This window comes from Jaculus jaculus, chromosome 13, assembly GCF_020740685.1.
Source record: "Jaculus jaculus isolate mJacJac1 chromosome 13, mJacJac1.mat.Y.cur, whole genome shotgun sequence".
In the NCBI taxonomy this organism is placed as follows: Eukaryota; Metazoa; Chordata; class Mammalia; order Rodentia; family Dipodidae; genus Jaculus; species Jaculus jaculus.
The window spans coordinates 8,991,707-9,014,729 of record NC_059114.1 but is presented as its reverse complement, the minus strand read 5'-3'; the positions used below and the strand labels follow the sequence as shown (position 1 = coordinate 9,014,729).

At 48.3% G+C, this 23,023-nt stretch overlaps 1 protein-coding gene across 3 annotated transcripts in view; it reads right to left on the bottom strand.

Annotated features, from left to right (window-relative positions):
• Window positions 1-21,653, bottom strand: part of Znrf3 (zinc and ring finger 3) — a 160,569-nt gene extending 138,916 nt beyond the window's left edge. For 2 of the 3 annotated variants that reach the window (XM_045132545.1, XM_045132544.1), the window contains exon 1: window positions 21,336-21,494. In XM_045132545.1, coding sequence (XP_044988480.1) covers window positions 21,336-21,365 — 30 coding nt within the window. In that variant the 5' untranslated portion in view covers window positions 21,366-21,494. Of the gene's footprint in view, window positions 1-21,335 lie in introns of all 3 variants that reach the window. The other variant, XM_004664033.3, reaches the window with a different exon arrangement.
• Between the last annotated feature and the right edge of the window lie 1,370 nt (window positions 21,654-23,023).

Sequence of the window (23,023 nt, the reverse complement as noted above, 5' to 3'; positions counted from 1 at the left end):
GGGTGTGCCCACATCTGTCCTCATGCTAGACCCTAAACAGGACTCATGTGACTTAAGGAAAAGGCAGTTTGGGGTTTTGTTTTGTTTTGTTTTAATTTGCACAAAGTCCTTTAGGAAGACTGTTTTTCCATTCTAGTGAAGTGTCAGAGTTGATCCTGCTTCAGCAAGCCAGGATGATGTATGTCAGGTGCTCTTCTGAAATACAGACATGACTTCAGGTCAAAGGGACGGGAGGAGACACCCTTCATACCACCAGACTGCCCGAGCTGCTGGATCAGGGCATGGTGCACCACCAGTAGCTCAGGCACCAACTCCAGTGCCCTTCTGCATCCCACCACGCCCTTCCTGACACTACACTGCCTGACACCAAGTGCCACAGAACCTGTCATGACAGACGCCACTTGCAAAGGGGTGAGCAACACTGTGGTTTGCTTTCAACCCCAACTTCACCTGCCAACATTTGACAGTGGGCCAGCATAAGAGCCCACATACAGCCAGGTCTGGTGGGGCATGTCTGAAATCCCAGCTACTCAAGAAGCTCAGGAGGATAGACAAGTGTGCAGGTCTGGGCTACACAGTTCTAGATCAGTTGGGGCTGCAGAGCAAAATCCTGGGCTGGAGAGACTGCTCAGTGGTGAAGGCACTTGTGCTTGCAAAGCCTAAGGACCCAGGTTCGATTTCCCAGTAGTCATGTAAAGCCAGAAGCACAAAGTGGCATGTGCATCCGGAGCTTGTTTGCAGCCGCTGGAGGCCCTGGCAACCCTCCCCACCCTGTCATAAATAAGTAAATATTAAAAAGAAAAAACCCACCTACAGCAATGATTGTTACTAATACACAAGAATAGGGAACATGGCTGGAGAGATATGGCTTAGCAGATAAGGCACATGCCTACAAAGCCTAAGGACATAGGTTCAATTCTCCAGGTCCCGTGTAAACCAGATGTACATGGTGGTGCATGCATCTGGAGTTTGTTTGCAGTGGCGAGAGGCCCTGGTGCACCCATTCTCACTCACTCTCTCCCTTTCTCTCTCTCTCTAATAAACACATAAATAAAAATCTTAAAAAAAAAAAAAAAGAATAGGGAACAGAGGGCTGGAGAGATGGCTTAGCAGTTAAGGCACTTGCCTGAGAAGCCTAAGTACCCACCAGGTTTGACTCCCAAGATCCCATGTAAGCCAGATGCACAAGGTGGGACACATCTGGACTTTGAGTGCAGTGGCTGTAGGCCCTGACACACCAATTCTCCCTCTCCCTCTCTCTTTCCCTCTCTCCATCACTCTCATTAAAATAATAATAATATCAAGCCAGACGTGGTGGAGCAAGCTTTTAATACCAGCACTGGGGAGGCAGAGGTAGGAGGATCACCATGAGTTCATGGCCAACCTGAGAATACATAGGGAATTCCAGGTCAGTCTGGGCCAGAGTGAGACTCTACCTCAAAAAAAACAAAAATGAATAAATAAATAAATAAATAAAATAAAAGAATATATAAAAGAATAGGGGACAGAAAAAAAGACCTTCCCAAGCCAGGTATGCTGGTACACACCTTTAGTCCAGCACTTGGAAGGCAGAAGTAGGAAGATCACCCATGAGTTCGAGGCCACCCTGAGACTATTCCAGACCCTACCTTGCAAAACCAGAAAGGAAAGGAAAGGAAAAGAAGAGCCATCCCAGAATGGAGGATAAAGGGAACATGAAGAGAAAGCGTCAGGCAGGGCAGGACCTGCCCCACACCACCTTTCTTCTATTCTCCGCTACCCTCTCCAATCAGCTACCACATGGTAGTGTTACCAGAGAGCAAGGGCTGTTGGTGGTGGGTAGGAGTGGGGCTGTATTCAGAGAGAGATTCCCTATTTACAATGCAGCATGCAAAGAACTTACACCCACATGGAAAACCAGCCAGATAATATCCCCCAAGTTTGCAAAAGAACAATTGAAACAAGTTTACAAAAGAAAATTAACTAATGGTATCCAGTACACAGTAAGAATTCTGGGGCTTTCTACAACATCTCCTTTGAAGGAACACCTACAGGGAATTATTTTACATGGAATATTCAAAACCATTTGCCCCCATACTTTGGCTATTTAAGAGACAACCCCCCAAGCCAGGTGTGGTGGCACATGCCTTTAATCCCAGCACTAGGGAGGCAGAGGTAGGTGGATCAAATTGAGTTTGAGGCTACCCTGAGATTACAAAGTGAATTCAGTCTGGACTAGAGGGAGACACTACCTGGGGGGAGGGGGGGAGAGCAGAAAGAGTCGTCCCCACCATTCCAAAAAATAAAGGTTGGCATGGTAACTAAGCCACCACTTACCATGGTCCCTAACCACATCCGCTGAGGCCTGGCATGCTAAGACGTGTGCCAATTCTGTTGTCTGTAGGGTACTCCTGGCCACAGCATACAGCAAGCTATAATCAAGTCAGAAACCACCTCACTCGTATAGAACTCAGCTTAACATAAATATTCATTAAATGTGAAAACCTATGGTGATGCAATGTTGAGCCTGCGAATTTAAACACAAGAAACAGGAAATGCAAAAATTATCACTGCCACTGGAACTTGAAATCACCCACACGGCACATTCAATACCACAAGCCAGTTTCTATGTGTCCTACAGATTTAACCTAGTAACACCAAAACTTCCAAAGAAGGTATGATCTGCTCATGTAATGCCTAGGACAAGGACGACCTTTGGTGACGAGCACTGGAACATACCTGAACATACCATGACAAGGACGCTTTCAAAACTCTCTAACACAAGTGAAATAGAACATCACAGATTGTTCCTGAAGGTTCTGGCATTCAATCTATACAACCCACACAAAACAACAGGCGGGAGGGAGGGAGGGATGAAAAGAAGGAGGTGCTAAATACAATTTTTAAAAATAGTAATAAAATGCTGGCCATGGTGGCACATGCCTTTAATTAAAAAAAAAAAAAAAAAAAAAACTCAGCCGGGTGTGGTGGCGTACACCTTTAATCCCAGCACTTGGGAGGTAGAGGTAGGAGGATCACCATGAGTTCGAGGCCACCCTGAGACTACATAGTGAGTTCCAGGTCAGCCTGAGCTACAGTGAGAGCCTACCTCAAAAAAAAAAAAAAACTCAAAATAGGTTTACTTAGTAAAAATAGTTTATTAAGTTGGCTTAGAGGTTCCAAGGCACTTGCCTACAAGGCCAAAGAACTTGGGTTAGATTCCCCAGGACCCACACAAGCCAGATGCATCTGGAGGTGTCTGCAGTGGCTTGAAGCCCTGGCATGCCCATTCTCTCTACAATAAAAAATAAATAAATAAATAAAGACTGCTTCCCACCCAGGCTTAAACCCAAAATCATGCCTGGCTTTCAGAGGTGTGGGAAATGTTTGAAGTAGCAATATGGCATGCATTTAAGTACTCATACACAGCTGTCACTGACAGGCCACTCTGGAGCTATATGTACCATAAAGGACCTGTTTTTTACATTTAGTAAGTAAGTAATGCCAAAATACCATATATGCTTAAATAAGACACATCTTTACAATCTCACAGAAGGGCAGGAGTGATGGCACCTGCCTTTAATACCAGCACTTAGGAGGCAGAGGAAGGATCATCATGAGTTTGAGGCTACCTGAGACTACAAAGTGAATTCCAGGTTAGTCTGGGCTAGAGTAAGACCTTACCTTTAAAAAACAAGGGCTAGAGAGATGGCTTAGCAGTTAAGGCATTTGCCTGCAAAGCCAAAGGACCCAGGTTCAATTCCCCAGGACCCACGTTAGCCAGATGCACAAGGGGGCACATGCATTTGGAGTTTGTTTGCAATGGCTGGAGGCCCTGGCACGCCCATTCTCTCTCCCTCCTCGCCCCTCCCTCCTTCCATTTTTCTTTGTTAAATAAGTAAAAATTTTTTTTTTTTTGAAAAACACAACAAAACAAAAACTCATTCAGAGGCTGGTGAGATGGGTCAGTGGGTAAGAGCGCCTACTACACAGTATCTTTGGGGGAGTGGGCACGGATAACAACAACAAAAAAAAAAGTCAAAACCGGGTATGGTGGTACATGCCTTTAATCCCAGCAGATGCAGAGGTGGTAGTAGCACCAGGAGTTCAAGGCTACCCTGACACTGTAGTCTCAGTGACTAGAGTGAATTCCAGGTCAACCTGAGCTAGAGCGAGACCCTACCTCAAAAAACCAAAGCTGGGCGAGGTGACACACACCTTTTAATCCCAGCACTTGGGAGGCAGGGGTAGAAGGATTACCCTGAGTTCGAGGCCACCCTGACACTACACAGTGAATTCCAGGTCAGCCTGAACTAGAATGAAACCCTACCTCAAAAACCAAAACAAATAAATAAATAAATAAGCCAGCTGTGGCAGTGCATGCCTATAGACTCAGCACTGAAGAAGACACTGCATCACAGGAGAATGGCTGGGGCTCACTGATCAGCCAGTCTAACCAAGGAAATAAGGTGGAAGCTCACCAGGAGGACACCTAACATGCTCCTCCTCTGGCCTCCCCACGCATGCTCATGGGGCATGGGCATCCGCAGAGATGCATACACCACACACCCATAATCACACACACACAGAGGGAGAGAGTCTACAATCAAACAGATGTTTTCTTCTCCAGGATGCTCAGAAAATGTTCCAGTGCTGTCACATACCAGGCAGGGTGAAGGTAGAGCGTGTCATTTCCATGAGCACAAGCAATGTGAGTTGTGTGGTTTTCTGAGACAGGGTCTTTTTATATATCACGACTGGCCTCACACTCAAGAATTCTTCTGCCTCAGCCTCCTGAGTGTTGGCATCACAGGAATGTGCCACCATGCCCCCAGTAAGATTACATTACTTTAAGAGGTTGGTCTGTCCATATCTGTAAACTGCTTGTGAACAGTTGCTACAACCATAGAGTTCTCCCTTCAAAGTCACATCCCCTCCCTATGCTATCCCAAAGTATTCAGATCTAGAAGCATTTCAGCTCAATATCTGAGTTTTATGTGCAGAGTACCAAGGGACAGAGTATTCTGCAGGTAGAACTAGGAAGCACTTGACTGGAATAACAAAGTGTGACTCCAGGCTAGAGAGCTGGAAGTATGGGGAAAATAGAGTACAAAAATAGGGATCAGCCAGGCGTGGTGGCGCATGCCTTTAATCCCAGCACTCGGGAGGCAGAGGTAGGAGGATCGCCGAGAGTTCGAGGTCACCCTGAGACTACAGAGTGAATTCCAGGTCAGCCTGGGCTAGAATGAGACCCTACCTCCAAAAACAAAACAAAAGGCAAAAATAGGGATCAGATATGGAGAAAATGTTTTCAGCAGAAGGGCAACTGAAAAGGCACAGGAGGAAAGGCCAAGTCCCATTCATTCAGCGACCATAAAAAATCCCTTTTCTTTTTTTTTATTTATTTGAGAGGGAGAGAATGGATGTGCCAGAGCCTCCAGCCATTGCAAACAAGCTCCAGACACATAGGTACTGGGGAATTGAACCTGGGTCCTTAAGCTTCCCAGGCAAATGCTTTAACCGCTAAGCCATTTCTCCAGCCCCACATCATGAAAGATGCTGATCAAGGACTGATCTCACCAGTTTACTTAGAAAGACAAATCTAGTAGAAAAGGAAAAGGCTGAGGGCTGGAGAGATGGCATAGCGGTTAAGCGCTTGCCTGTGAAGCCTAAGGACCCCTGTTCAAGGCTCAGTTCCCCAGGTCCCACGTTAGCCAGATGCACAAGGGGGCGCACGCATCTGGAGTCTGTTTGCAGAGGCCGGAAGCCCTGGTGCGCCCATTCTCTCTCTCCCTCTATCTGTCTTTCTCTCTGTGTCTGTTGCTCTCAAATAAATAAATAAATAATTTAAAAAAAAAGAAAAGGAAAAGGCTGATAGGAAGATAATGAAAGGTGGTTTAGGCACCATCAGGCAAGAAGTGAGGTCAGCAAGAGGTAGGCAGGCCCAGCATCCTGAGGACAAAGTCACTTGCCTCTGGATCACTCTCTGGCTAACTTGATGAGAATTCTGAAATCGCTTTCCAAGTCAAGCTTGCAACATTCTTCACATACCATTCACTGTCTGCTCACCATCTACTCCAAGACTGAGGTACTATGTGAAAAGATGCCAAGTCTCTTGGTACCCACTGATATAAAAAATAATAATAATAATAATAATAATAATTTGCACAAAGCTGCTGAACACAATGTCAAATGCAGTTAAAGAAAAAAAAATACATGATTAGGTACAAAGAAAAGTATTTTATGTCAAGTATGAGACAAGCTTTGGCAACCAAGATCCCCTAAATGGTAGACTGCCTTCCGGGACAGAATTCACTCCCAGATGAGAAGATGAATTTTAAAAAAATGTCTACAGCCAGGCTGAGATATTTTCTTCTCCAGCATACATGCCAGCAGCTGTCACCAGGAACCCTAACACTCCAGGCTCATGGAAGATTTTTGGAACTCAACCATCAAAGTGGTTCTAGAAAAACCACTGTTAGCCCCAGAGCCAAGCTCCAAGCTCCAAGCCCAGATTCTCTTATGACCAAAGACCAGAGGCCCTTGCCACAGCTCCCTCATTGTACAAGGAGAGTCGAGTCATGACATTCCAACGGGCCCTTCACCTCAAAGGTATCTCTTGCAGCTAAAAGCAAGCAAACAAGCAGACCAGGGGATGCTGACTCATGCACGTGATTCCAGGACCAGGGAAGCTGAGGCAGTAGGAATGCCATGAGTTCAAGGGCAGCCTGGGCACTACTATTAGTGAGACTAATTACCAAACAAATTAAAGAGGGGGGGAGGGAGTGGGGAAGGAAGAAGGGAAAATCTCAATGAAGGCAGGCCAAATGGCCCTGAGACTTCATTCAGCCTTCAAGAAATCCAAAAAAGTGGGCTGGAGAGATGGGTTAGTGGTTAAGCGCTTGCCTGTGAAGCCTAAGGACCCCGGTTCGAGGCTCGGTTCCCCAGGTCCCACGTTAGTCAGATGCACAAGGGGGCGCACGTGTCTGGGGTTCGTTTGCAGAGGCTGGAAGCCCTGGCGTGCCCATTCTCTCTCTCTCCCTCTATCTGTCTTTCTCTCTGTGTCTGTCACTCTCAAATAAATAAATAAATAAATAAATAAATAAAATTTTTAAAAATCCAAAAGAGGCGGTGGTGGCACATGCCTTTAATCCCAGCAGAGGTGGGAGGATCACTGTGAGTTTGAGGCCACCCTGAGACTACATAGTGAATTCCAGGTCAGCCTCAACTACAATGAGACCCTACCTCGAAAAATCAAAACAACAAGAAGGACAAAAAAAAAAAAAAAAAAAATCCAAAAGAGCGAGCTGGGAATGTAAGATAGTGGTGCACTTGGGCAGCAGCATGCTTGAGACCCTCACTCAAAGCCCAGCTCTAGGGAAAGTGCGGGAAGTGGGGAAGAACAATCCAAAACAAAGGCGAGGGGAGGAGAAGAGGAGCTCGGGTCTAATCCTGGCAAAAGTTAAGAGGATCGGGAGTTCAAAGTCATCCTGAGCTAGACAGCAGAGTTCAACTTACAAGCCCCTTTGGGTTACATCAAATCCTATTTCAAAGAAAGAAATCCAAAAGAAGCCAAGCATGGTGGCTGGTGGCTCACTCCTGTAACAAACAGCAGCACTTTCAAAGCTGAGGCAGGAGGATTGAGTGTGAGGGTCACTGAGGTGCAGAAGGAGAGCGAGAGCACCCTCTGCCCACAGCAGGGCCGGCGTGGCCTTCTCTGGGAGCATAACTTGACGCCCCGAGGGTCTGGTGGAGGACATCTCACATGCAAGATGCTTGCGGAAGGACAGCAAGGAGATTTGCCAACACGTTTAGAACATTCAAAGATGGGCAAATTCCAAAGCCCACAGAGGCCAGACGCTGGGCAACGTAACTGTCAGTGAGAGGAATAAGCTGGGAGACGCCAGAGGACTTGCGGCCTGGAGAACTCACACCCACTGGAAAGGGAGGGCTGCTGAGCAGGCTGTGACCACATGAGAATGTGGACCAGTGTTGCCAGCTCTTTCAATTTTTCAACAGGAGTTGATCTACATATAAAATTTCTGGACATTTAACAGGAACCAACTATCTGGAAGCTGCCTTCAGCCCACGGATCTGCAGTGCAGACACACCAGCGAGTCTAGCACTTGGCTCTATGCACACCTCTGCCCGCCAACAACCGACAATGCCACTCTGAATTCAAGGACGGAGTCATTTGGCCTTCCTGAACTCAGGGGTTTTTGTTGTTGTTGTTGTTTGGTTTTGGGGGTTTTTTTTTTTGTTTTGTTTTGTTTTTTTTTCCTAAGGTAGGGTCTCCCTCTAGCTCAGGCTGACCTGGAATTCACTATGTAGTCACTATGTGGCCTCAAACTCATGGAGATCCTCCTACCTCTGCCTCCCGAGGGCATGCGCCACCACACCCGGCCCAGGTTGTTCATAAAGAGCCAGTAGGCAAGAAAGAAAGAGGCTGGGCAGCCGCAACTCCTGAACCACACACAAGTGTGCACTGTGCCCTCAAGATTCCTCCAGGCCTCCAAGCACAGCTATCTGCCTAGACAGCCACCGTGACCTTGCCCAGAGCACAGGCACAGCTTGCTGCTGCTAACCAACCACCCAGGGGAGCCTCCCAGATATGCCATGCCAGGACTCCGCGCATGCCAGCTATATCCCAATCTCACAACAGAATAAACCAGTACTCTCTATTTACGAAATGACAGGAATATAGTGACTTAGAAAGCAGTGGTGGTTGTTACTAATGGGAACAAGAGACATGACTGCTGGGGAAGTATAAGCTTTTTTTTTTTTTTAATTTTTTTTTTTTGGTTTATTGTTTTATTTATTTATTTGAGAGCAACAGACAGAGAAGGAGGCAGAGAGAGAGAGAGAGAGAGACAGACAGACAGACAATGGGCACGCCAGGACTACCAGCCACTGCAAAAGAACTCCAGACGCGTGCGCCCCCTTGTGCATCTAGCTAACGTGGGACCTGGGGAACCGAGCCTCGAACCGGGGTCCTTAGGCTTCACAGGCAAGCGCTTAACCGCTAAGCCATCTCTCCAGCCCAAAATTTTTTTTTGTTGTTCACTTTTTATTTATTTATTTGAGAGCGACAGACATAGGGAGAAAGACAGATAGAGGGAGAGAGAGAGAGAATGGGCGCGCCAGGGCTTCCAGCCACTGCAAACGAACTCCAGACACGTGTGCCCCCTTGTGCATCTGGCTAACGTGGGACCTGGGGAACCGAGCCTCGAACCGGGGTCCTTAGGCTTCACAGGCAAGCGCTTAACCGCTAAGCCATCTCTCCAGCCCATAGCTTTTTTATTTTTGTATTTTTACTTAGTTATTTGGGAGAGAGGAAGATAAAGAGAGAATGGGTGTGCCGGGGCCTCTAGCCATTGCAAAGGAACTCCAGATGCGTGCACCACCTTGTGCATCTGGCTTATGTGAGTCTAGGGGAATTGAACCTGGGTCCTTTGGCTTTGCAGGCAAGTGCCTTAATGGCTGAGCCATCTCTCCAGCATGGGAGTATACACTAACACTGCTCTTCTACAGAGCAAGCTGACAATACGGAGTAAAGGCCTTAAACGTGCTCATGCTCAGTCACCCAAATTCCAGAAACCCCCTGACAACAGGCAGAAGAAACACAGAGGTTCAAGATAAGGACATGTTACACAGTCACCAAAAATGTTTTGGAGTATTTAGTAACAAGAAAACACACAGCCAGGCATGGTGGACCACACCTTTGATTCCAGCACTCAGGAGGCAGAGGTAGAGGACTGGTTGAGGCCACCCCGAGACAATATAATAAATTCCAGGTCAGCCTGGGCTAAAGTAAAACCCTACCTCGAAAAACAAAACAACAAAAAGAAAAAAGAAGAAGAAAAGAAAACACACAAGGTGGGCTGAAGAGATGGCTTAGCAGTTAAGGCAATTACCTGCGAAGTCTAGGGACCCAGGTTCAATTCCCCAGGACCCACGTACACCAGATGCACAAGGTGGTGCATGCATCTGGAGTTCATTTGCAGTGGCTAGAGGTCTGGATGTGCCCATTCTTTTTTTTTTTTAATTTTATTTATTTATTTATTTGAAAGTGACAGACACAGAGAGAAAGACAGATAGAGGGAGAGAGAGAGAATGGGCGCGCCAGGGCTTCCAGCCCCTGCAAACGAACTCCAGACGCGTGCACCCCCTTGTGCATCTGGCTAACGTGGGACCTGGGGAACCGAGCCTCGAACCGGGGTCCTTAGGCTTCACAGGCAAGCGCTTAACCGCTAAGCCATCTCTCCAGCCCTGGATGTGCCCATTCTATGTGTGTGCATCTCTCAAATAAATATAAAAAATTAAAACTTAAAAAAAAAAAAAGACACAAGGCAGACAAGGGGAACCCTAGTTTTCTTTAAATTTCCAACAAGCTAGCTGGTTGTGATGGCAAATGACTTTAGTCCCAGCCCTAAATTCTAGGTCAGCCTGGGCTAGTGCAAGACCCTACCTCAAAAAACAAAGCAAAATTCCAATAAGCTCACAAGGAGGGAGCATAAAAGAATTTCTAAATCACAAAAGGCTAACACAGTAGGGTTTACTATTTCACATTTTATTTTAGTCTCAGGCTGGCCTCAAACTCAGCGATCCTCCTACCTCAGCCACGAGAGTGCTGAGATTAAAGGTATATGCCATCACGCCCAGTCATTCCATATTTTCTGTTTTCCAAGTATTCTATAATAAACTTGTCATCCCAGAGTGCTGGGATTAAAGGTGTTCACCACCATGCCTGGCTTGCTTTTATAATTTTAAAAAAGAGGACTAGAGAGATGGCTTACTAGTTAAGGCACTTGACTGTGAAGCTTAAGGACCCAAGTTTGATTCCCCAGTACCCACATAAGCCAGATGCAAAAGGTGGCACATGCATCCAGAATTCATTTGCAGTAGCTGGAGGCCCTGGCACACCCATTGTTCTCTTTCTCTACCTCTTTATCTCTCCCTCTCTCTCAAGTAAATAAATAAATAAATATTTTTTAAAAGAGCTACAGGGAGGGCTGGAGAGATGGGTTAGTGGTTAAGCACTTGCCTATGAAGCCTAAGGACCCCGGTTCGAGGCTCAGTTCCCCAGGTCCCACGTTAGCCAGATGCACAAGGGGGCGCACGCGTCTGGAGTTCGTTTGCAGAGGCTGGAAGCCCTGGCGCGCCCATTCTCTCTCTCCCCCTCTATCTGTCTTTCTCTCTGTGTCTGTCGCTCTCAAATAAATTTAAAAAAAAAATTTTTAAAAAAAAGCTACAGGGAAGATGGGCTAATAGTGCATGCCTTTAATCCCAGCACTCGGGAGGCAGAGGTAGAAGGATCACAGTGAGTTCGAGGCCACCCTGAGACTACAGAGTGAATTCCACATCAGCCTGAGCTACAGTGAGACTCTACCTTGAAAAACAAAAAAAAAAAAAAAAAAAAAACCAAAAAAAAAATTGTTTTTGTTGTTCTTTTTAATTCAGAAAGAGAAAAGGCAGGAAATTTTAAATAATGTTTAAATAACTTTATTTGTGTGTATTGGTGCACGCCTTTAAGCCCCAGCACTCACTTGGGAGCAGAGGTAGGAGGATCACCAAGAGTTCAGGACAGTCTGAGACAGGATAGTGAATTCCAGGTCAGAATGAGCTAGAATGAGACGTTACCTAGGAAAAAAAAAAAAAAAAGAAGGAAGGCAGGCGTGGTGGCACATACCCAGCACTCAGGAGGCAGAGGTAGGAGGATTGCTGTGAATTCGAGGCCACCCTGAGACTACATAATGAATTCCAGGTCAGTATGAGCTAGAATGAGACCCTACCTTGAAAAACCAAAAAAGAGAGAGAGAGAGAAAAATAGAAAACTAAGCTTTAAGTGAATCTTACATCACAGGATGGGATCTGAAATCTGAGCCATCCTTACTTTTAGCTTACAATGTAGCAGCTTGTATTCCAGGAGACCAGAAGTTCCCACTCAAACATTTTTTCCTCATCAAACTTCTAGTATCTTCAAAGTTTACTTTCACCAAATCAACTCTCACATCCATTTTCTAAACAACCATATCACACTGGCTGCTGAAAAGAGAAGGGATTAATACGAACTCTTACAACACATCTTAAGAGTAATAAAAATAAAATAACTCTCCTTTGAACCACAATGGGCCGGCTGACCTTCTCCTTTTCACACTATCATAAGTCAACAGAGCTGCTAAAAGTCAGATTCTAAAACATTGAGTTCAGGCTACAAATGGAACAAAGAGCCTCCACTCTTTTGCCTGCTGCCTGTTCTGTTTGACAGGTACAAAGGCACGTCTCCACAAAGGGTTATCAGCTTTAACCTCAAAGGTAGGTAAAAATGAGTTGGAAAAGGCCAGACTGCTCAAATACCACATACTGTATTGTGACATACAATGGGTTGCACAGCCCAAACTCAGCACCAAGACCAAGTTTCCTCTCCCAGGGGTCCTGTAGTATCTTATAGGCTGTGTTCTACCACACAGGACAGGCCCCAAAGTAAGGTAAGCGTCTGCTTGCTGTCTGTTTCCCCCAACCCCACTCAGCTGCCTGCAGGCAAGGACTGAGTCATATGTATCACATTGGCTGCTGAGCCCCATCCAGAATCTGGGGGACACAGGACTTTGCTAAAAATCTGCCGAAGGGAAGAGCAGGGACAATCCACTGCTTTTGGGTTCTTACAGTGGGGACTGCCGCTGGTGCAGTCAGAAAGACAGCGCACATGGGACAGAATCTCTGGTCAAAGCCCTGCAAGACACCAGGAATAGCTCTAAAATGTCAGCCACAGGAAGGTGTGTCTCACAATCAGTAATCGCTTTAAAACTGGGTGTGGTGGTGCACACCTTTAATCCCACCACTCAGGAGGCAGAGGTAGGAGGATGTTGTGAGTTCGAGGCCACCCTAACACTAACTATACAGTGAATTCCAGGTCACCCTGGGCCAGACTGAGACTCTACCTAGGGAAAAGAAAAGAAAAAAAAAAATCTTTAAGTGCCAGAACACTTCAGCCAGTCCAATTTTCCCAATGGCCAAAAACAACGGAAGTGCTATGAAGTGATAGGTGTACACTTGAGTCACTGCTCTCCTCTTCCCATACCTGGCAGCCCAGCTGGAACTAGTCTCCCGTGATTGAGGGGGTGGAGGGATGCAGAGTCAGTCTCTAAGGGGGTAGAGGGTTTTCTCAGTTGAAGTTACAAACTCGGACTTCAGTCAGTCAATAGTTCTGGTTTAAGCCCAGCTCTGAATTATATCAGTTCACATAAACTCATCACAAGCAAGTGCCATGTGAAGCAGAAGTGTCTTAGTCTGTCACACTAGGCTTTAAACCAGCGCTCTGCTACTGGCTTGCTCAAGTGACTGCCAAGTGACTTTTCCTCTCTGCTCCTGGCTTTGTCGTCTAAGACTGGGCAACTTCCATCTACTTTGTCAAGTTAAAGCAAAGCCCAGTGCTCAACACATGGCAAGCAATTGTTCCTTAGGAGCTTTTTCTTGTTTTATTTGTTTGATTCTTTGAGATAGGGTCTTGCTATGTTGTCCAGGCTGGCCTGGAACTCCTCAGCTCAAGTGGCCCTCCTGCCTCTCAACCTCCCAAGTAGCTACAGGTATGCAGCCACAACACCTAGGCTCATCAGTAACAGATAGATAGAAGGAGAGAGAGAGAAAGAGAGAGAGAGAGAGAGGGCCTCATGAAGCCCAGGCTAAGTGAATTTCTGATCCTCCTGCCTTCAGCTCCTGAGGACTGGCTGGGGTCATATGTGTGTGCCACCACATCAAGTTTTATGTGGTGCTGAGACTTGAACCCAGTCTCCCGGCATGCTAGGCAAGCACTCTAGTAACTGAGTCACATCCCTAGCTCTGCAACAGAAAGACTCAAAATCAAAACTAATTAGAGGGAAAAAAGCAACCACTTAACTCAATATATAATTGAAGAATGCCTGGCTTTGTTACACATCTAATCATGGGACACACTTCTGTTGGGGGGGTGGTCAGGTGTGGTGGCTAGTCCCAGCACTCGAGAGGCAGAGAGGTAGGAGGATTGCTGAGGGTTCAAAGGACAGCCTGACACTACATAGTGAATTCCAGGTCAGCCTGTGCAAGAGTGAGACTCTACCTCGAAAACCTCCCCACAAAGGACACACTTCTGGATCTCTCTCCTACAACACTGCCCAGCTGCAGCAGGGAGAAAAGAAAACCCCATGCCTTAGATGAAGAACCTGAATGTCAATCACAGTTGTCCCTGTCCTTACAGGGGGTGGGTGGGGGGGGGGAATCCTAGACCCTTGTCCTCTGAAAACTTCTTTAACATATTAAAGAACTGCACTCGGCTCTTCTGTTTTCTTGCAAGGTTAGGCATGGAACTCAGAGCCTTGCACATATTCGGCAAGTGCATTTGGTCTTTTAATTATGATGATTACTCTCAGTATAGTTTTGTTATAAATTCACATTCTCTAAACTTCAGAAATATCACTCCAAACAAGGTTTTTCTTAAGGCATATATGATGATTTTGAATAACAAGTTCTTACTCCCACGACCACTGGGTTTCAAGCATCTGTACATCCATAACAACTGTCCACGTTAGGGGTTTTATCATCACTACCCAGTGTTTTATCTGGAAAAGGACATCTTCAGACTTCTACAATGCCAGATAGGGCTCTCTGAAACACACATGACCCCCTACACAGATCATTCTTAGACAACCTGGCATTTAACACCAGTGGGTTTATGGAACCAGAAAGCCATTCTTTCTATCTAACCAAGCAAGCTTTGAACATTTCAAAAAAAACTAATCCTACAAGCCAGGCGTGGTGGTGCATGCCTTTAATCCCAGCACTCGGTAGGCAGAGGTAGGAGGATCACCGTGAGTTCGAGGCCACCCTGAGCTAGAGTGAGACCCTACCTCAAAAAAAAGAAGAAAACAAAAAGTAATCCTACAATTAATTAGCCAGGCTAAATGAAATTGTTGTCTCTAATACAAACCCATAAGACCCACTATCTACCTCAGACAATAAATATCAAGGGCCAGAAAAGCAGCAAGCATACTTGGATGGATCCAGTGATAAGCAAAAACAAATAGGCCTGCCCACTAAGGTTTGGCCCCCAAGGAAGGAAGAGCTGCTCTCCCAACCTTTCCAACATGCTCCACTTTCTTTTTCAAGGAATGGTGGAAAGGAATACATTTACACCCTTACTGTCTCCATGGTTCACTGGGGTAACGTCTTCTTACACTTCAACTTAATGCAGAAGATTTCTTGAATAGTTATTTCTTTATTTCTTCCAAGGATGATGCAGAGCTAGCAGATGGATGCCCAGCAGAGAAGTTCATATTCATCATCAATACTGGATGTCCTTGGGCGTGAGGGCACGCGTCCTGAGAGGCCAAGACACCGCAACTGGGAAGTGCTATCACTTCTGTGTGCATGGGTCTTCCCTCCACAAAGACTGAGCGTCACACAGCAGCACTCCATGTTCAGCTCAGACTAGGGTTCCAGTCACAGCCACCAAATAAACAAGCTCAGTGCAAGTGTGCAAAGCTGCACACTTCATCCCTCCAACTCCTGCCAGTCTCAACAGCCCATCATTGCACTCACATCCTTACGATTCAACTACTCAATGACAAGTACTAGATCAGAGCTTCTCTTTTACCCTTGGGAGTGGAAACATTACAGATACATCCAAGCAGAAAAGTTGGATGTTATTTGCAGGAAAACAAAGTGCCTATCCAGCCGGGGGGGAAGGGGGGGTGGGGTGGTGATGGCGCACACCTTTAATCCCAGCACATGGGAGACCGTGAGTTCAAGGCCACCCTGAGACTTCAAAGTGAATTCCAGGTCAGCCTGGACTAGAGGGAAGACCCTACCTGGAAAATAAAAAAATAAAAAAAAATTAGACAGTGCCCATTCACCAGTATGAGTGTGCAATTTCGAAGGCTCTGCAGTCCGGAAGTCCATGACAGGCAGGTTAAAAACTTCACAGACAGGGCGAGAGCAATAGCTCAGCCACTAACGGTACTACTTGCTTACAAAGCTTGACGGCCTAGATTCCATGGGATGGAACCCTAGTACCCATGTAAAGCTTGGTGCACCAAGTGGGTGCATGAGTCTGGGTTCACTTGCAGAAGCAGGAGATCCTGATAATGCTCACCTCTCAAAGAAACAATGAAAAAAAAAAACCAACTTCAAGCTGGGTGTGGTGGTGCACGTCTTTAATCCCAGCACTAGGGAGGCAGAGGTAGGAGGATCACCTTGAGTTCAAGGCCACACTGAGATTACATAGTGAATTCCAGGTCAGCCTGAGCTAGAGATACAACTATAAAAAAAAAAAAAAAAATGCCTTCAAGAACAGAAAATGAGAAACCACTTGAATTAAGTCAAATAAAAAAAGTGCCCAGTTCCATTTATTTGACAAGAACAAGACCACCAGTCAGGCCTGGATGTCAATGCAGGCTTATCACTCTCTAGCTATCTGAGGACAGAGAAATGGATGCGCCTCTCTTGGCCTTGGCTTCCTCCTCTGTACAATGAACTACCAATAGTTGTTAATTCTGTATGAATGACAAATCTGACATGTGGCGCAGCCGCCTGTACACAATGGAAGCTGTGGCTGCTTTCCCTCCATCCTCTTCCCAGCCCCATCCACAGTCAGAATTGTCCTAGTGGCTCCCATGAGATCTCAGGGTACAAAGCAGAAGAGACCTAGGAATTTATAAGGTCACAAAACACAGCCCTAATCCCCCCCCCCAATCAAATGCTTGCTTTTAACCTACGAAAGCCCATCTGACAAGACAGTCGGCAGCCCTTCTGTGTCAATCCAAGTCAGCTGTCAGAATGCAACTGTTCTATGAGGCCGAGTCAATTTTTGGAGGCAGGCCTATTAACTTAAAATGGAGATGAAAAGAAAGTGTTTGATCAAATGCTGAACAGCAAAAACATACTGACAGGGAAACACGGCAGAGGAATTAGTTTCCTAAAATTATTCTCTGTGATACCCCTAGTCAACAGATATTTAAGAAGGGGCGCAACCAGCCTCTCTAACATGCCCCCCAGCTCTCCATTCACCCAAATAGCTACGGAACCTATTTGGTTCCTAATATTCTCTGCTTCAAGCCCATTACTTAAGCAAGCATCCAGAATGACTGATTTTGAAGTTACACAGAATCTATCTTTCTGATTCCTTCTACAAGTGAATTTCTCAGACATGTTCCTAAATTTTCCCCCCACAAGGAACAAAAAAAAAATGTATTTTCACTTTAAAACTACCTTTCATCCCTAATAATGCAAATTTTCCTTATATAACCAATCTACGTAACACTAGCCAGTGTTTAACTGGCCTTTATTTATTAACTTCTCCAACCATGAGGGTGACACAGCCTCATGTTCAAGTTACAGATAATGAGCTCATCAACAGCAACACATGGGTTCAACAGTAAAATATGAATCAATATTTTTTTTTTTTTTTTTTTTTTTTGGTTTTTTGAGGTAGGGTCTCACTGTAGCCCAGGCTGACCTGGAATTCACTATGGAGTCTCAGGGTGGCCTTGAACTCACAATCCTCCCACCTCTGCCTCCCGAGTGCTGGGATTAAAGGCGTGCGCCACCACGCCCGGCTGAATCAATATTTTTAAAAGCATTTTAAAGGTCCACACTCCAGAAGTATAAATGGAGTGTGATTTAATTCTTCCAGCACTTGGCTATAGCTTAGATGCAAATGGGCTAATAGAAATAACTAACACAATTTCATACCCTTCACAACTTTCACCACCTCCTTCATAAAGCCTACAGTAATGTCCTTGGGGATAACTTAAGCCTAAAATGCATTCATGGCAAGGTTTGCATTACTAACACATACCTCTCCCACACACATGCACACACTAGACATCCAAGTTTCCTCCTATCCTAACCCATGCAAATTAACTGGACAGTGAACAGGTACTCTAACTAGAGGTAGTTGGGCAAGCCCGGCTAAGATACAGTATCTACTTTATAAGCACATACACACACACACACACACACACACACACACACACACACACACACTTTCACTGGCATACAATAGAAAATCAGTACTACAAACCAATTTCTTATCTTAGAATTTTAAAGGAGAGGAACTTTCAAACAGGTTTTTCTTTTCTCCTCTCAACCCAAGAACACTGCTACAGAACCACCCTGGAAATAACAAAAGCAAGCCTACAGTGCTATTTAGCTTCAGTTATCAGAAAATCAACTAAGGACCATAGAATGTCAAATGACATTTAAGCAGTAAAAGAAAAGGTGGGAGGTTGGGCATGGTGGCACATGCCTTTAATCCCAGCACTTGACAGGCAGAGGTGGAACGATCACTTTGAGTTTGAAGCCACCTTAAGACTACACAGTAAATTCCAGGTCAGCCTGGGCTAGAGACAATACCTCAAAAAACCAAAAATAAGATAAGATAAATAAATAAAAGGTGATTTCCAAAGGTTCCCTTGAGAGTACTTAGCAAGATTAACATGAAGTTGAACATTTGTTTCTTCTGTGATCCCATTTCTCAAACAAACACACACAAAAATGTTAAATTCCTTCTCAGCAGTCTTAAAACATCACTTTCTTGAGTATGGTGGCACACACCCCCCAGCACTTGGGAGGCAGAGGTAGGAGGATTACTGGGAGTTCAAGGCCACCCTGAGACTACATAGTGAATTCCATCTCAGCCTAGGCTAGAGCAAGACCCTACCTCAAAAAAAAAAAAAAAAAAAATCACAAAGGTCAGGCTGAGAAAATGGCTCAGCATTTAAAGGTATTTGCTTTCAAAGCCTGAAAGCCTGGGCTTGATTCCCCAGCACCCACATAAAGCCAGATGCACAAAGTAGCACATGCATCTGGAGTTCAGTGGCACTAGGTCTTGGCATGCCCATTCTCATCCTCTCTCCTGTTTACAAATAAATAAATAACTTTTTTAAAAAAATGGCAAATAGGGGCTGGAGAGATGGCTTAGCAGTTAAGCGCTTGCCTGTGAAGCCTAAGGACCCCGGTTCAAGGCTCGGTTCCCCAGGTCCCACGTTAGCCAGATGCACAAGGGGGCGCACGCGTCTGGAGTTCGTTTGCAGAGGTTGGAAGCCCTGGCGCGCCCATTCTCTCTTTCTCCCTCTATCTGTCTTTCTCTCTGTGTCTGTCGCTCTCAAATAAATAAATAAAAAATAAAAATAAAAATAAAAATAAAATGGCAAATAGGCTGGTCATGGCAGCACAAGCCTTTAATCCCAGCACTTGGGAGACAGAGGCAGGAGGATCATGGTGAGTTCGAGGCCCTTAGACAGTATAGTGAATTCTAGGTCAGCTTAAGCTAGAGTGAGACACTACCTCAAAAAAAAAAAAAAAAAAAAAAAAAAATCTTGCCGGGGATGGTGGTGCATGTCCCAACACTCTGGAGGCAGAGATGGATCACTATGAGTTCGAGGCCACCCTGAGACTGCATAGTGAAATCCAGGTCAGCCTGGGCTAGAGTGAAACCCTACCTCCAAAAACCAGAAGAAAAAAAAAAATCTCAAACGCCTAAAGTCTCCTTCAAAAAGTAAAAGCACCTCGTTAAGGCATATCCGACCCCATCCCCAACCCCCAGCAAGGTTGTAAAGCAAACATTTCTAAAGCTATCGGTGTACAGTGAAAACTTACAAGGGGAGTCACAAGTAGCAAGATTTAAGATTCAAACTATTCCTGAAGGCTGCAACAGAGATGTTTAAGTACCTTCTGCAAAGCATCCTATCTACAGCTTCCTGGTAAAGGCAATAACAGTAACCTAAGGTTGGGGGGTTAAGTCCAAAAGCATTTAACAACATCAGCAGTCAGAGAACTCAGTCAACATGTGCCAGGGCAGAAGTTTAAGATGGGAACAAGAGTCCTGTAAGGCACAACATTGATCATCATCACAAGCACAGGTACCTCCTACAGCTTTGTAAAGACACACCTCTAGGAGCCACACTGCGCGGCTCACGGTCCCATCCACCCAGGGCTCTGAAGCTTCACGTGGAAGGAGGAAATGAAGACGCAGTCTAGGCTGGGCCCTATGGAGTCAATTTCATATAGTCCCTTTTCTCTTCAGGAACTCATCCAAGAGCTTTAAAGCACAGAGAAGGTCCAAACTTTAGGCCCTGAAGTCATCCTGTCACCCCCAAAAGGTTCAAAGACAAGCCAACCTTTTCACATCGCCCCCACCTGAGGCGCCCCGTGCTACCAACAAGTCAATCACAGGCGCGGCTGGCTTGTCCACTTTTAAGTTTTAACAAACACATGACCAAGGAAGCGGGAAATCTACCCAGCTGGCTATCCACGGAGGCTAACTGAAGAGTCCCTCCTTGCAAAGAGTGGGCACGGCTTAAAACTCCGTAGCCAACTTCCTTAGATCGCAGACCTCTTTCCATTTGGAGCAAGGTGGAGGCCCTGTCAGTGAGTAGTAACCCAGACTCGGTGTTTTTTCTTTTTTTGCAGGACTCCGCAAGAGTGTTCGCCCCCACCCCGCCCCCCCGGGGAGGGTAGGTGGTCTCCCTTCCCCATCCCCTGTAATCTGAGGCATGCATCGCGGGTTGCCCTGCACCGCCACACTCGGTGCACCCCCAATTCCTCTACTCCTCAAGCAGCGCCGCCTCCCCCCCCACCCCTCTCCCGCTGCTGCTGCTGGTGGTGGTCCAGGGCCGTGCCAGAGTGTCAGTGCCCAGGTTAAAGTGACCGGTAGATTTCGGGGGGGGGGAGCTGTGAGGAGGGAAAGGGGGGGTTAAAGCTGATGGCTGTGCACGCCTTCAACCAGGACGCTCCCCAAACCGGAGCATGTCTGGATGAGAAAAGCAAAGCCTGCGGCCCTTTTTCAAGCAGCAACCACTCACTCACTCCATCCTTTTTTTTTTTTTTTCTTCCCCTCGATGCTTGTCTTTTTTTTTTTTTCACTGCAAAGTTGGCATGCAACAGGTAGTTTTCAGGGACTTCCACCTGAGGCCAAGAAATATGTGCCAGCGGCTGCCGGGTGGCGGGTCGTTCCCCCCACCCCGGTCGCCAGCGTCGCACCCCTTCCAGGGCGGCGCACCCACGGAAAGGGGCCCCCCCAACACACACACATCCCACGTGCGCTCTTCGCGGTCGTCCCCCCACCCACTCGATGCAGCGTCCCTCCCGTGCCCACGGTGTTGGGGGGGAAGAGAGAGCAGCGAGCGGCGATGCCGCGGGCCTCCCCGCCGCACCCCCTCCCCACCCGCCCGTCAATCATCCAGCCCGCGGCGGGGTCGGCGGGCGCAGCCCCCCGGAGCCATCTTGGTGGCGGCGGAGGCGGCGGCGACGCGAGGGTGGGGGTGCCCCCCTCGCCACCCCGGGGGAGAGCGGGGAAGGATGCGGCGTGCAAAGTTAACTACCTGCACGATCTCGCCTTCGGCGCTGAGCATGGCCCCGGCCCTGGAGAAGCGGCCCGTGAGTCCGGTGGTGTGGGTGGTGTAGTCTCCGCTCGGGCTCGACTCGAACAGCACCACCTCCACGAACGCCGTCTCCTTGGCCCGCGCCGAGCCGGGCCCGGAGGCCGCCAGCAGTAACCCGAGCAGCAACGGCAACGGTGGAGGTGGAGGCGGCGGTAGACGCCGGACGCCGGGGCCGGGGCGGAGGTGGTGGAAGAGACGGAGGAGGAGGAGGAGGAGGCAGCCCGGGGCCCCTGGGCGCCCGCCCGAGCGCGGCCTCATGGTCCTACGGCGGGAGGACGCGGAGGGCGGGCGCGGCCGGGCATAGTCGCGGGCCGGCGGTGGGACCCGAGCGAACGAGCGAGCGGGCGGACGGACGGACGCACGCCTCCTCACAACCCCATCGCGTCGTCGGCAGCGGCGGCGGCGGCTTTGTGGATCGTAGACTCCGCTCGGCTCCTCGGGCCGTCGCGCCGCGGCCCTTTCATCTGCTCCACGTGAGGGGTTATCCCCGCCCCCGCAGCGTCGTGACCCGCTCTCCCCTCCCTCCCTCCCCGCCCTCCCTCCCCGCGCTCGGCCGCCGCCGCCACCGCCGCCGCCGCCGCTGCCGCCGCCGCCGCCGCCGCCGTCGCCACCACCGCTGTGGGGAGCGGGAAGGCGGGGCGGGCGAGCCGGAGGCGAGGGGCCTTCAACGCCCCGCCCCCAGCTCCGCCTGGTGGCTCCGCCCTCCCCCGACCTCGCTCCTCCCCCTTCAGCCCGGCTCCGCCCCCGCCCGCCGCCTGGGCCACGCCCCCTTCGCGCTCGCTGGGCCGCGCCCGCCGTCTAAGGCCACGCCCCCTTCGCTCTCACTGCGCCCCCGCGCCGCTGCCTAGGCCACGCCCCCTGCGCTCTCACTGAGCTCCCGCCCGCCGTCTGGATCACGCCCCCTGCTCGCTCGCTCCGCCCTCACTCGCCGTCAGGACCCCGCCTCCGTCATCCTCCCTAACGCCCCCTTAAGCCGTCTGGGACACGCCCCCTTCATCTCGCTCCGCCCCCAGCCGCCGTCTAGGTCACGCCTCCTCTGTCCTCGCTCCGCCCCTCACGCTCTGGCTCCGCCCCCTCCCTCAGCCAGGCCGCGGCGGACATTTCTCTTCGCAGGGCAGCGAGGAGGCTTCAACGTGCTGCGGAGGACGACGCGCCCGGTTCGCCTGCAAGCCCCGCGTGTCGGCGATCTGGCGCTGGGTGGAGTGTGGGGCTTGGGGGGCCTCGTCCTCGCGTTGGGAAGGAAGTGTAGTCCACCAGGTCCGCGTCGCTGGGGTGCCTACCCGGGACTCTCAGTTCTCCGGGGTCTAAAAACGCAAAGTTTTAAAACCCCGGGGACGTGTGCAGCTCGGCTGTTCATCTGCCTCTTGCACGGGTGTCGCTTAGACAGGGTGTTACCCCAACTGAAGGAGTGACGACAGGTGTGGAGGGGGACGAGAGGGAGCTGGCCGGAGTGTCGGGGTTCATCTCTCTGCAGCCCTGCGCCCCCCATCCCTGCATGAGAAGTGCAGAAACTCTTGCTTCACCACGCGCAGGAGGGTCCCACACTTTTCATGCACAAACTGCTGACCGCCAGATGAACACACCAAGGACACGTGTTCTCCAGGCCCAGAAGTCCCCAGAAGATAAGA